Genomic DNA, 15,568 nt, shown 5'->3' with positions numbered 1-15,568 from the left:
TCCATGTAAATGATCCAAGACCCCTCTTTTCCCCCTTTTCCCATTCTCTCCATGCTCACACAGAGCTGTCCAGCCGACATGCCTCAGGCGTTGCCACAGGCAGTCTAGTTTCTCTGGGAAAAGTGCACTCTCTGAGGTAGCTAGAAGCCAATCTGTTTGTTCTTCCACCAGAAAAAAAGTTCAGAAGTTACAAAAGGGGACAAATAAAGTGAATTGTAAGGGTCACCACTAGCTCTTGCTTTAAAGTAGGAAAGGCTTGAGTGTGATTCAGAACAGTTAGTTGTCGTGTGTGAAGTTACAAGAGGCAGTGGGCATTTGTATAATCCTAATTTAAATCATGTTGTTTTGAGATGTTAACACCATTCAGTTTGTCTGGGAGATAAAATTACCTGTGAGTGGGACTCATGGGCACTTCAGGCCTGCAGGAATGGATTCATGCTTGGAGTTATGATGGTTGAGTGCTGTGTGGCATCATCTCCTGCTTTTGCATTTCAAAACAGGCTACTCAGCATTATCTTCTGGCTATATGCAAGTTCTTGCTCCTTATAGAAATGTAGAATCTGTGCCCGTAGGACAGACTTAGCATCTTCTTCCACTGCCATTTGGAGGGAGCATTCCTGGCATGCAGTTGGCAATCCCATCTCCTTCAGAGTATGTTATTGGCATGGACTATTGATAGACTGCTGTTTCCAAAGGTTTTATTGTAGTTAACCCACAGAGTTTGGAATGGAGCCACCAAATGTATTAGGTAAAATAATCACAGTGTCTTATTCACCGATGCATTTTATCCTAAGGGCTCTCCAAAAGGATTTCCAGCCATTTGATTTAGCAGTTGAAGCAACACTATATTATTAAGTGTTTGCAGAGCTGAATCCCTGAAAGTTTCTGCTGTGAAATAGTGGGAAGTGTCTGTCTGCTGTGAGTAGGAAGACTTTTTTTCTGAAAGTCTTCAGGGAAGAAGCTGCTAATGTGGTGGGTTTTGGCTTTTCCATGAGGTAAGGCTGCCTGGCAAGGTGGAAGATTTCACTCTACAGCAGCACAGACCCCTAAACCCTTGAGCTGAATTCTCTGCACAGCCCAATGTTTCCTGTAGCACCAAGAAAAACAAAATCTAGCAAATAGCACATGTTCTCAGTCTTCTTCTAGGAGAGTTCAGCTGGAGAAGATTGCATTTCATGGCTTTTTGATTTAGCTTATTATTGGAGGGGACGAAGAAAATTAAGTCAATTTTGTTGCTGGCTGTGTCTTATCTGATTCATCTGATGCTGCAACCTGGCTTTATCTGCTTTCAGTAAATACTCCTTTGGAACCGCTGCTCGCCCATGTAGCAGTAATAAGGATTATGTAATAACTGGCTTTTGATGGCTCTTTCCAGCTTGAGCTAGATTTTCCTGAGGAATGAGTCTGTAATTGTGTGTGTGTATCACACTTGGCTTTTTCTGCTTTCTTTTAATTATTAAAACACGAATGTAGGAAAATGTATCTTGCTTGAGGATAACTTGCTGGGTGGCATTTCAGCAGAGAAGCAGGAAGAAGATGGAAGTCTTTTTCCACTACTTTTAGAATAGCTAGAAACACAACATTTCCCACTAGAGGCAGTGACCATGGAGGAGGCTCAATACAGCCTGAACAAAATAGGATAACTTAAAAATCTGAGTTACTTCTTCTTGCAAGAAATAGGAGGAAATAAAAGAATGTCGTGAAGCAGCAAAGTTGTGCCCGGGATGGATTTGCCTGCGTGTTCCTTTTTAGGCTTCCTGACATGTTTCATTGTAACTCTGCTCAACTTGCTGGTGTATTCAGTTCAACACTTCCTGTCAAGCTGGTTCTTGCATAACAAGGACTCCTTTTGTCCTAGGAGTTAAGTTTGCATTTCAAAGCCTAGGGGGGAGATGATTTAGAAGTGATTTGCTCCCATGTTGTGAGGAAAGGACTTTACATTTTTTTATCTTGGTGTCCATGCAGGCTTAGTTTAATCTGGAGGTATTGAGTCATGGCTAATTCATGAATAAGAGCGGTTAGATTTTAAGAATGCAGTTGTGTGTGTTCGTGAAAGGACAGAGGAGAATAAAACACAGGTTCTGCCTTTTAAATCTTAGTAAGGAAAACTGGAAAATGAACAAAGATGCCTGCAGGCATTTTAGGTGCTGTCCAGTCCTGCTAAGACAGCGCTGCAGGACCTAAAAGAGACAGAAAAGAGGTCATTCAGAGTGATTGCCTTCCCCGTATTCTGACTGGAATTCGCTCAGCCCTGGCACAGCTTCATGGCTACTGAGTGTATTCCAGAAGACCCATGGGGGCTGTCAAATCTCCTGCAAGCAAACCCAGCATTTTAGAAAGGAAAATGTGCCAGCACTGTTATGCTTGCAACGTACTTTTTTTGATAAGTCCAGCTGTATTTGGCTGCACATTGTTGTGTGTTTGCTGGTTTTTAAAATATTAATTGCTGAAAAGTATTTAGGGTAAAATCTCGGTTCCTTTGACGTGGAAGAAATCCCACTGATTTTGCTGGGGTGAAAGTGTGTTCCTCACACTTGAGACAGTTCCAGAGCCATACTATCAACTCTTCCTATATAATGTATTCTTCTGAATATGATTATTTTTAATTAACATTTCCTGTTCCTGTTTAATTAACATTTTTTGTGCAGTACTATTCTTTTAAGTTGTACAGAACTGCACAGCGCATTGCCACGAAAAACTTGGGTTAGGCAAAGTCTTTGCTGCTAAGAGTTAATTTGCTGCAGCTGAAAAGAAGATGCTGTATTTTCTGAGGGCAAGCTTGATAAGAGTTTTGGGAGGCAAAAGCAGTTCTTAGGAGGCTATGGTTGTAAATTTTCTTCCTGAGTGTGGGATATTGTTGCATTTCCTACAGCAGAAGTCCCTTTGTCTTCACCCAGCTGGGACACTGACCTTGTCCCACCTATCATGGGAGGCTTCCCATGAGCCTGAGGCTTCCAAGGGTGTTAGGAATGCTCGGATCTTGGAGCTTGAAAACCTAGTCTTTGATTACTATTAAAACCAGCCTGAGCAGCAGTGTGAGGGGGTCCTCACCAGGGAAGCCTGGGATTGCTCGGAGGGTTACGTAAACATCGCTGTCGTTTGGAAAAGTGGGAATACTGTGCCCTCAATACTGAGGCGAAGTGCTCGTGGCGAGCCTTTGTTTTAACAGTGCTGAAATGATCCAGGGAATGCTGAGGAGCCTTGCAGAAATATTGGCCCTCTCCCCACAATTTATATTTTCAGATGCTAAAACTAGTTGTTGAGCAAATGTAAGGTGCCTATTTTAGGATGCTGCATGTCAATATCTGACTACAGATGGCTCCGTGAATCATAGTTGGAAGAAGGGAAATGTTAGACACTAAGATATTGTTGCTAAGAGATTTTAGTACACAGTATGCTAACATGTGCTGGCAAATTTGGGAACAGTAGCAGCAGAATGCTCTTGGAGGAAAAAAAAATTCAGTGGTGAAGAAACTGTCTTCAAAGGACTATTTAAAGGATAGTAACATTATTGTGCTTTGTTGTATCGAGACCTGACGAAGATGAAATTGTCTTTCAAGCAGATAATAGACAGAAAACATCCAAAAGGTAAAGCTAATCCTGCTCTCCAATGAAATAGAAAGTGGATATTGGAAACAAAAAGAAAAAAAATTACTTTGGGGTTTGAATGAAGCAAGTGCCAAGATTAAAGGTGGTGGTTGCTGATATTTTGCCATCTACTGGACAGCAGATCTATTAATATACACAATTAGTTCCTTTCAAAATGCATAATATTGAGCTTGTATTATATTACATGATATAATTTAAAATGTTAAGAGTTCTCTTCTTCGTCCAGGAAAGAAGCATGCAGGAAAATGCTGAATATGGTTTTTTAACTTGTATTTCTTCATAACATTACTATAACGTAATTTAGGAAAATTGTCAGCATTTTATTGTCCTGGTAGAGAATGTGGGCTATTTCTGCAATTAATATAAGCCTTTGCTGGCTATTATTTAAAGAAAAAAAATTCAATTTTACTGCTTTTCTTTATTCTATCTTACCTTACATCACTGAGTTTTGCCCAAATTTGAAAATGTTGCACCTGGATGGGAACTTTAAATGGATAAAATTAATTTTATTTTATAAAATAAAACCTTTCAGTTCTGATCTGTTTTCAACAGAAGCACAATTGTTTTATTAAATATACAAAATACTGCACAACCATAAACTTCCTAAAGTAGTGATTTTCTTCTGACAAATTTCTAAATAGATGTATTACATCTCAGCTTCAGAATTGGTTATTTTTTATTAAATGTGTTTCTCCATAAGGCAAGAATATGTATCTCCTCGAGGTCATGTTTTATGTCATTCATATTCTATGTATCCAGCAGCACTGTTAGATAAAGACAGGGAATTAGTGATATTAATAGAATATTAATCAAGCATTTGGTTTTATTTTTTAATGAGGTGAACCAAGAAGCTTCTGCTACTTTTATTTTGCTGTGTCGTAGCCTCAAAAATCAACTGCAATCCATGGAACTACAAAATGTGGGGTGAAACTTTGCCCTTTGATTTTTGCAAAGTAAAATAAGGAATTCATGATTGTCCAGCAGTTCTGCGTTAATTTATTATGGCTGTGGCAATTGTGTAGGATTTTCCAGCTGGTTCAGAGAGACCCATTTGGAATTCTTAACATTCTGATGGAAAACACCTGAGGTCTGCATTGTGGCTTGAGCTCAGAACAATGTTTTCCACATTTTCATGTTTTGCTCAGGCGTCACAAGAGAATGCCTTTCCTAAGGACTCTGAGTTCCAGGTACTTGTGGTGCTCTTTGAATCAATAAACATCTCTTCAAGTGCAGGCTCCTGGAATTGCATAAGGAACCAACAGTGGGTGATCGATACATTTCCATCCCACACCTATGGGAAAGAAATTTGGAACACAGATTGCTTCCTGCTTTTCCAAACTGAACTCCATCTGTCCCGCTGAGAGAGTTATAAAATCCACACGCTACATGAGAGCAGCTAATGCAGATCCATTTAGGATGGGATTTGTTTGAGTCTGCTGGGTGTGCTGGGTGCTTTTGTGTCATCATTTATCAGGGATGGAGCCTCCCGCTGCGTGTCCTACACGGGCACGCATGGGAACAGGGTCTTGGCACTTAACAACCTAAATTTAACTTCCTGATGTCCTTGGAGATGACTGCTGTGGGCTTGATGGTGTGCTGGAACTAAATTCAAAGTGGCTTTAGACTCCAAATACCTCTTGGCTTTGTTAGGGAGAGCTTTTCTTTCCAGAGGACACGGTAGAAAATAAATATATTGAAGTTTACCTATGTTACATTTCCATTGCCCCGCAGTAAACAGCATTGGATTTTTGTATCAAATTAAAGAGGTGTCAATCTCCAAAAGCTGTGGTTATTAGAATGTGGGTATATATTTTTAATACTAAGCAAACACATCCTGATTATCATACATGGAAGAGCAATTCTGAAAATCTTTTAATTAAGGAATGATCCCAATGCTTCCAAATTCCATTGTGTTAATTTCTCATGTGCCTCTTCTGATAGTCAATCTTGTTGTGTGATTGCTGTGACTGCTTGAGTGGTGTTTTTTCATTGTTAAAATAGTATAATCCTTGCTGGAATGAGAAATTTGGGTTTTGTGAGCCTGTGGTTGAAGTGGAAGGCAGTTTTTTGAGTCTGATGGTTACAGTCTTATTCACAGGGTTGTGTGACCCCTTTCTTGTGGTTCCCACTGAAGACAGGAACCTGTAAGGAAGATTTACCTCAGTGTCCTGTCTGTCCACCTGCATTTGCCCTGATGTAATTCACTTTTTTTTCTGGGCTGGAGTTACCTCCTTTAATGTACAGCACCATACTTGAGCTTACTGCCAATCCAAGCTTTCTGGAAAAGCCATCATTCAATAAACACTGCTGGTTGGCAGAGACAAGAGAAAGGTGAAACATCAGCCCTGAAGGAAAGAATAATGAAATGCACTTTCCTCAGGGAAGGGAAATTGTCTGGATGAGAAGAGCAGGGGGACAAAAGCAGGTGGCGAGTGGTGATGTTTTATGTGCTCACTGTGAATGGCAGCTACAACCCAGCAGCTCCCTCCAAAGGCTCTGCATTTCAGAGCTTTGGGTCTCTCAAATGTAAGCATGTGCAGCAGAAATACAGGAGCCTGGACTGAGTGGAACATAAATGGACTAAGAGGCTCTCTTCAGTCCCACACAGAAAGTTTGTCAAAATTCATTGTCGTGATTTGAGAGGGGGGCAGCTTCAGTTTCTGTCTCTTTTCTGTCATTTGTCCTTGGGTGGAGCAGTTTGTTCCCAAGACTGGTAATGTAATTTAGCTGTGGTGTTTGCCTTTCAGGGGCTAGCACATAAAGCTCTAAAATTGTATTTGTTAACAGGCTACAAAATCATGCTGTAATTTAATATAATCTCTATCTGTGATATATTTCAAGAGCAGGAAAATACCAGTTGTGAAAGGCTAGTGCCAGGTAAAGTGTAAATACAATTTCTAATTTCCCAAAAGGAACAAAAAACTGCATTAATCCCCACAAAAAATGTAAATACTTGAATGTAAGTAAATTGATACCTTTAGAACTGCATTTATGTGGCTAAACAGAGAGATGGTGATGAGTCAGTGCTACTTCTGTCTGAAAGAGTCTGAAAACACTGTGAAACCCTTTTACACTGAAACCTGTAATGGGACATCTGGCCAGTTTCACTGTTTACACAAAGTACTTTTATTTGCCGTGATTTAAACTAAGTTTCTTTGGGGAATGATTCAGAAAAAGTAGTACCTGATGCCTCAAATATTTAATTTCTGAATTTACTCCTGAAAGGCAACTTAAACAGTGCCTTTATCCAGAGGGATTGTTTCTGACTGCAAATATCAGAAAGACAGGACAGAAAATGATCTGTCAGGAGAAAGAGACCCACTTGTGAAGGTGTCTTTATCCAGAAGAATTGTGTCTGACTGTGAATATCAGAAAGCCAGGGGTGAGAATGATCTGTCAGGAGCAAGAGCCCACTTGTGAAGGTGCCAGTGTTGAGGGTGTTGCTCCTTGCCCAGTGCTGGAGTAGGAGTGCTGGGATGCTCCCACCTCCTGCCTGCTCCCTCCCAGACCCTGCCTTGCAGCTGCTTCATTCATTCAGGTTTCCACTCGGCTGAGCCGTCCTTTGGTTACCACCCGTAGCAAGTGGCCAAGTGTCGATTAAACTCCTTCCCTTCCTCCCTTGGCTTGGCAGGAGAGCATCTGGCACTGCCTGCCACGGCAAACAGCGAGGCCCTGGAACCTTGCATCGTTTGAAAGAAACATGTGTCTGTGAGACAGCAAGTGAGACACCAGGGTGTCTGTGACAGCTCTGCTTCTCCCCAGGCACAGGAAATGTCTCTGTAAACACAACCTTTCTGGTCAAGCTCCCTGTTACACACACTGAGTGACAGCCAGCTCCTGGATCTGCTCCAGTGAGTTGTTCACCCATGGCTTTGTGCTTCAGGGTGTCCCAGCTGGGACCTGTTTTGGGCGCTCCATTAAGTTTTGTCATGCTGGAGGCAGATCATTGTGGGAATAGGAGGAGGTACCGCTGTCCAGCAGCATGGTTTTATCCTCTCTTTTTATTTTATATCAGTTGCCTCCTACCAATATCCATCTTCCTGCTTAGCTTTACTCTCTGCTTACTTCCCTATGGCAGACTTACCCAGGCCAGACACGTGTGTTATCAAAGGTAATTTGGTAATAATTAGGTACCCATGTTAACAGCCTTAGTGGGGTCAATTAAGCTTGGGAGGGAGCTGATAAGTGATTCACTTTGGTTACTGTCATTCATATAAAATTGCCTCTAATGTGATTAAAAAAGCCCCAACAAGATAATTTCTGCTTTCTGTACAGTAGAATGTGGCAGGGCTCCCAACCAAATGTCTGCAGCAGACAAAAATCCTGGTTTGGGTTTAAAAGCACTGAATTACTGAGTCAGGCTTTTCTGCTGGGCTTTGATTGACACCGTGCTGGGACCCTGCAGGTCAACTCTTTCTGATTCTGGATGCAAAGTAAAGACATTCTTTAAAACCATGGCAAAGCACAAAGCAGTTCTTAGTGCAAATTGTGTGTGAGTGATGCTTTTATTTCATACAAGATGCAGAACCAGGTTTTATCAGGTTTGCAGAGTAATGTGACTGAGGATACACAGACTTTTGATGTGAGATAAATGTCAAAAGGATGACATGAAAGGACATTTGCTGCAGGAATGTAAGAACCTGAATTACGGCAAGACTGCTGCATATGCAGTTTTAGAAAAGCTGCAATTTTTGAAGCTTCAGCAAAACAGAGTTGTTAGATAGCCTCTAGTTGTAAAGTGCTACCTCCAGCCTTTCATGGTGATATTTCATGTCTGTAAACACACACGTTATACATTTTGATGACTGGAATCCAGTTCCTACTGGAATTGGAAGCAAACTTTTGCTGCAGTTTTGCTGGCTGTGCTGCTCTTTCACTGCCAAGAGAAGATGTCTTGTGATCAAAACAAAACTCAAACAAAACCTTCTTTCCTACCATAACCTCTTAATTTTAAAACTAGCACTTGTCTATGAAACATCCTGAAAAGCAAACTATGGCTATTTAAAACCATGTAAATTATGAAGCATGGAGAGAATCAAACTCTAGTATTTTCTGCCAAGGTGCTGCTTTACTATTTTTTTCTAAAGTACAAAGAAATTTAGTACCAATATAGAGCTTCAGTTGGTCTCTGATTTAGGTACTTGATCAAGGAGAGAATTTCTACCACCTTCATTTGGTCCCAGCTCTGGATCTTGTGAAGACCATTCGCTTGTCCTAATGTATTCACATTTATATTTTCATGTGAACTCACTATAATTTTGGTTTAAGATATGTCTGTATGGAAAAAGGGCCAAGGTTGCCATGCTATGTGGTTTGTAACTGTACAAGTTGAATGAGAATAATTCTGTGTCTTTCTGATTTTGCTCTGACTTCACTTTCTCCCACACATTTTACCCATCAAATTCAAGTGAAGTGCATTGATGTTATGCCAAGAAATATTTGTACTTTTTAACTTTTCCTTGCTTTCCTTAGATCTTAACATATCTTTCCTTCATTTTGCTGTAAGGATTTTACATACTGTTTTTAGTGCATCAAAGTGAATTAAATTGAGAAAAATGGTTCCTTGAGCTTGCTGAATCTACTGCTTGGTTCAGAAGCAAATACAGGAACAATTCCCTGTCAAGCTGTCTCTTAGTTATCTGGAAATATCTTTTTTTTTTTCTTTTCCCCAAGTAATAAAATGTGTTTATCACTTGAAGAGCATGTTTATACTTGAGGTTTAAAATCTGCTTGGTATCAAAAATTCTCTCATTTGAGTGCCATGGCTGCTGTCTAGCAAGCTGTCACTGCTGAATTCCACCCCTTGCTGGAATTTCACTGCTAATTAGGGGTAACATCAGAGAGAAGTACTACCACTTGCTTACAATGCAGAGAAAACCTCAGAGCTGTGCACAAATATTGCAGTTATGAACCTGGAGCCAGCCAGGCTGCAGAATTGGAAGTTAAAGAGAGAAGATTGGTACAGCTCTGCTGTTGGTTTCCTAGTGCTGTTTGCCAGGGAGAATCATGGGCTGCACAGAGGAGGCTGGGGGCCAGAGTCTGCTGTGTCATCCATGCTGAGAGACTGTTTCTGTCTGGAGGGGCTTCTGGAATAAAGGTCATCTTACCAGTGTTTAAAATAGTAATTATCAGATGGATGATTTTTAGGTGGTGTTGAGGTGTTAGTGCATTAACCTGCTTGTGTCCAACCTCCCCGATCACAGAATCCCAGAATGGTTTGGGTTGGGAAGGACCTTAAAGTCACCCAGCTCCACTCCATGCCATGGGCAGGGACACATTCCACTATCCCAGGCCCCATCCAATCTGGCCTTGGACACTGCCAGGGATGGGGAAGCCATAGCTTGGGTGTAAAGTCTTCAATTTCAGGGATTTCCGTATTAGTTTGTTTTGGTTACTGGTAAATAAAATTGCCCATTCAATTTCCTAGGCTGAGTGCAGAAACAAGATCTGATGCTTGTTACATTCCAAGATACTGCTGACATTAACTGTACTTTATAAACTCCCGAAGACCATTGCAGCATTTAAGTTTTCCTTTGCATCATTCTTCATATGTGGAAAGGCACAAACCAGCAAATAATTTTTCTTGGTCATCAGCTCAGAAATTTGCATGGAGTTTTTAATAATTTCTCATGTCTCACTGTCTTGGATACTGTCCTATATCCAAGAGAATCCTACAGCAAGATTTTTTTTTCAATTTTTTTTTAACCTGCACCCTGTAGATGCAGAAGTTTCTATGAGAAAGGCCATCCCAGCTTATGCCTTGCACATACATCAGGAAATCTGCAGTGCGACTAGAGAACAGGATCTGTCAGAGCTGCAAAATGGGGCCAGAAAAGACAATTCCTTGATATTCAGGGCAAGAAGAGGAGAAGAAGAAAAAGGGGGAAGCCAGCAATGGCAAAATTGAAATGCTTCCCTCAAACACATTGGAGATGTTTTTATTTTTAAGTCTCTTGAAATGAGAATTCAGATCTGTGCTCAACAATCAGGAAATAAATCAAAAAGAAAATTGTTAATTTAGAACTCAATGTATTTAGACATTTTAAACTCTATACATATGCATAAACTTTGCCAGTCTCTCTCTTTCCTTGTGATTTTTGGTGCCTTAGTGGAACCTGAATATTGGTAGCTCTTGGTCCTTGTCTCTCTTGTGTACTTTGCATTTCAGCTCCTGTTTTTATTGCTCAGGTAAGGAGAGAGGCAGGAGCAATTAAAGGGAGATATCATCATCAGTGTGTCTCTCCTGCAGCATTCCCCACACACCAGTACAGCTCCCAGAGCTATGGGGATGCTGTGCTTAATGTTCACTGCTGCCTTGGACTGCCACCATGTGAAGAGCAGCAGCTCTTCCAGCAGCCTCCTGAGACTGCCACCATCCCAGCATTCCTGGGAAATGGGCAGCTGGGGGACTGGCAGTGCTCTTACACACAGATTAAGATCTCATTTCTTGCTGTTTCAGTGTTGTATTGGTGTTTCAGATACGTATTGCAGAATGAAAGTAATAGAATCGCTCCAGTTAGTGAAATGAAAATATCTTTGCCTGATATTTGTCAGTGATGTGACATGTTTTCCTTCTTGGCAAGTGATGACAACGTATTAATTGTGCCTATTTTGCAACCCTTTAGGTGGCTATAATAGCGGGAAATTTTGAGCTTGCTGAATACATCAAGAATCACAGGGAAGCTGATATTGGTAAGCAAAATATTTACAGACTCTGAAAATAAGTTGTGCTTGTTTGTGCCAGGATTTTGCAAAGATGTTAAAACTGATTCTATGTGAGATACAACCACAGGACTGCTGACATTTCAGGGAGGTTTGAAAAGTAACTCTTGTAAAAAAATGCAGATGGGTAAAAAGCTGAAATGTTTTCAAAAATATACTCTGAAGAGGAAAATGTGGTAAGTGGTAGGTGCTTTCTAAGTATAAATCAGTCAGTTTGTAATAAACTAAATACACATCCACTTCCCTGGAAGAGCCACATTGGCTCTTGCAGATTGTTTTGGCCTCGCCTAAAGCAGCTGCCAAATAGGAATAATTGATCAAAAGATGAAAATGGAGAAAAATGTTTCTCTATAATTAAATGTATATTTGGTAGAGGCCAACTCCCCCTATCCATAAAAGCATTCCCTCTCACTGAGTTTGGTGGGATTAAGGGCCTTAAGGGCCCCTGACAAAAAAATTGGAGGCTCTTTCAATATCTTTTTATGCAGAGGGATTTGCCATTAAAATAAGAGCCAGTTTGATACAAGTTATTCTTAATACAGTTGAACAAAATGGGTTAAAATGTTTTAATTCGAGTTAAAGTTCCAGAGAAATATCCTGAAATTGAACAAAAAAAGGCATTTCTTTTGCAGCAGGAGGCTCTGTCTACTCGCCCGCACTGATTTAACTCAGCGAGGCAAATCTCTGACTTGAGTATTTCATTTATATGGGAAATTAGGCCAGCTCACATGAAACATAAAACTAAGGATGTGGATTAAGGACTACTTTCCCTTTCCCTTCCTTGTTGCATATGATCTGCAGGGATATGGTTGAAGGTTCTGTGGTAATTTAAGTTCTTGTAGCACTTTCAGCTCTTGCAGTGTGCACTGAGAAAACTGAGGGCAAAATGCACCAAAGTCATAACTTCTGCATAAAGGTTCAGAGACAGTCAGGAGGGTTTTTTTTTTTTTCCTGGGATAATGGGATAGTTCCTTTCCATGTAAGAATTCTTCATCAGTCTATATTTATTAATAATCTGTAAAGCATGAATTAAAAATGAACACGTTATTCTTATTAGGTTGAGCATCTTATTGTTGTTTATATTTACATATGGGTAATGTTTTTTTTTTCTGACTTGTAGGATTTGGTGATTTCTAGAAAAATTCTTAGAAAATACTTTCTATGGGAATATTCTTCAAATTTTTCTGATGCCTCCATCTTTGCCACTGAAAAATAGATATATTGGTACTTCCATTATTCACTTGCCATTTTTGCAAGATGGTGGCTTGACCATGACTGTTTAAATTAATAGATTTGTCTAAAGAGTAAACATTACATTATGTTATTTCCTCCCACCTAATTTAATTGAGCTGGACATTTGTCCTTTAAGTTTTATTACTTATGAAAAATGAAGTTGTTGAAATGTCCATTTTTGGAGTGTCTCCCAGTGGAGAAAAAAAAAACCAAGAAGAAGAGTAAATCAAAGAACCAAATCCTGAGCAGAAAACCTGAGAGCTGCTGTGATGATCAATGTGCAGAGTGATGTCAGCATTTCAGCTTCAGCAAGCTGGCTTTTGCTTCTTGTGCTTGTCTGGTTGCCCACTGTGTTCCTATAATTTTGGATGTATTCCAAAATTTATCACTTGAGTAATGCACCTCGTTAGAGGCAGCAGAGGGGGAAGGAATAGTGAAGAGCTTGGGAAGCATCCTCAGGAAGATGATGACTATTCATACTATCAAGTCTCTTGAGAAACTTTTAATCACTCATCTCTCAGAAAGTGTATTTTGGTTAGATGCTGAATTTTGATATCAAACCAGATCATTAAAACTTGTTATTATTTTAAGTTCATTTAATAATCCCAATCTCTTTGCACTTTGTAATTATTTTAGACTCTGTTTTAGAAATAGAAAATTCTGATTTACATTGGAGTCACTAAATCTTTGCTCTGCAGATCAAATCCCACCAAGATTGTTCTTCCTTCTTCTTTTAATTTAATTGTAAAACACTTCCACATCAGATAGATGTGAACATTAGGCATATATAAACTTAGCTTTTTGCAATAATCATAAGAATTCCAGCTGTTTTGGAAAAAGAAGAAAAATCTAAAAAATATTTTAAGAGCCAAAAATGGTAAGAATAATGTCCCATGGAGTAATGTGAATAAACCTATAAAGAAAAAGCCTTGCAAGGGATTCCTGTGGCTTTAGTCTAATAAAACCCCCCTGGCTGATTTTACCAGGAAAGTTCTTACTCTGGACTGGGATGAGGCTGTTTTGTAAGACTGAATCAAACAGAAAAGATAAAGGAATCCAAGGACAGAAAAAAAGAGATGCCCATAAGGATTAAAAACAAGATCCAGATTTCATTGTATTTATCTTTTATGAGGGAATCCCTTTTGTTTTCATGGCAGATGTTTGAAAGGTGAATAGAAATTGTCATATCATTTAAAAAGTAATCCTGTTTGAAACAAATTACAATAGTATTTTTCATAAAGCAAGAAACCCTATTACTATAAGGTACTTAGAAACTCGTTTTACAAGCAGTATGAAATGCTTAGTGTGGCTTCTCAGATTATTTCAATTCATCATGTCCCCAAATTAGTTTGGTGTTTTTTTTTTTTTTGAAGAAGAAGAATAACAGCACCAGAATAGCTTATTTTAATTATTGGTTATTTTGGAATTCTTTGGGACCCAAAAGTGTATCCCAGCTCAGTGACTATTGTTGCATCTTCTTTTCTGCTTTGAGGAAGACCTTACATATACCTCTGATGTACGGCAGTTGCACACCATTAAAAACATATAATAGTAATAGTGTCCCTTTTAAACTTTTTTTTTCTTTTAGCTAACCATAGCACATTTATAATTTATTTAACTTTATGCATTTATTTACTGCAAACTAAGAGAAAGTAATGGATTAAAAGATGTGATGAATAGAAAAGTTAATCCCTGATTGTTTTCATCCAGGCTGCAGCTGTCTGTGAGTAAATGAGCACAGCAGATTTAGGAAGCATTTGCTGTACAGAATTTACTATGGCTTCTATAGGATGGAGGTACAAAGCCCAATCATATATGTAAGAATTTTGAAGCTTTCATTACATACAAATATGCAGATATTAAGTATGTTGCCAGCTGATAATCCTTTGACTTGGATAACCTATTTTTAAATCTCTCTTTTGCCTTGGTTCTTTGTGATGGGATGAATTCTCAGACGGAGTAAATGACATGGGTTGTTCTTCTTCAAGTGAACAAGGTTTGTTTTCTATTGTGCATCTTGTCCTTCAGCAGCTCTGGAGCCAGGACTGACAGGATTCTTTTGTCTGGTTTTTTGTTTGCTTTAGGAAAATGAAGCACATTGAGCTGGTGTGTGAGTTTTTGGTAGTTGATTAGCAGACTAACTAATACTTGGATACTGTTGCTAGGCTTCAAGTCAGAGTTCCTGTATTCCTCTATAATTATGCAGAGAGATGTGTGTGTGTGATGGTTTGTCTGTGCTTTCACATGGGTGTTTTTATTTTGATAATTTTGAAAATCTGCTAATACAGTCTGTAGACACATTCCACATAGAGAAATTGCTTTGCAATTAAACATTTTTCAAGTATGAATAAAAAGGTGGATTTTTAAACTGGCATTGTGACTGTAAGCATAAGGAATGTGTATTTTATTGTGGAATAAGCAGAACAGGTATTTCAGAACATGACGTATTAGCTGGTTTGTAGCAGAATTGCTTTTCTAACTAATTTTCTTTAATTAGATGAGAGTGATTGAGGTCAGCAATCTTGGTTTTTCAGCTGCAAGTGTTGCTATTAAATGCTGGTCAGCCTAAGGAATATTCTGTTTGTTTACTTATTTATTTGGGTTTGGGGAATGGTTCAGTAATTTTGATTTTCATCAATCAAATGCCTGCAGAATACTCCTCAAGCTGAGGGAAATCAGATTGAGACAACATAAGAAAGAGGAAAAGGCAGTAAAGCAAAAAGGAAAAACTACAAAATTGTTGGCAGCGTGCAGTGACTTGTTCTATTTTTATCACTTGTTATTTAATAGAAGCAAAAGGGACAGAAACATCTATTGTAGCCCTGTGCAGTTGTCATTTGGGTGTAGCATTACCGATTTCAAATGTTAGTAAGCATTTACATGGAAAAAGAATGATATCTATGTAATCTGGATGGCAAAACCACTGAGGTGTGAATTTCCCACGTTTTAAATTCATGTTGTGTGGTAGAATATCATCATCCTGTGTTCCTTTTGCAATTCCTTT

General features: G+C 39.2%; 1 protein-coding gene across 8 annotated transcripts in view; it reads left to right on the top strand.

Moving 5' to 3' along the window:
- SHANK2 (SH3 and multiple ankyrin repeat domains 2) overlaps positions 1-15,568 on the top strand; it is a 281,678-nt gene that overhangs the window by 51,713 nt on the left and 214,397 nt on the right. For all 8 annotated transcript variants that reach the window (XM_059848439.1, XM_059848436.1, XM_059848432.1 and 5 more), the window contains one exon: positions 11,235-11,301. In XM_059848439.1, coding sequence (XP_059704422.1) covers positions 11,235-11,301 — 67 coding nt within the window. The remainder of the gene's footprint in view (positions 1-11,234; positions 11,302-15,568) is intronic.

The sequence above is a fragment of the Haemorhous mexicanus genome, chromosome 6 (genome assembly GCF_027477595.1).
Source record: "Haemorhous mexicanus isolate bHaeMex1 chromosome 6, bHaeMex1.pri, whole genome shotgun sequence".
In the NCBI taxonomy this organism is placed as follows: domain Eukaryota; kingdom Metazoa; phylum Chordata; class Aves; order Passeriformes; family Fringillidae; genus Haemorhous; species Haemorhous mexicanus.
Note: the sequence above shows the minus strand (reverse complement) of the source record. Positions and strands in the feature narration are given on the sequence as shown.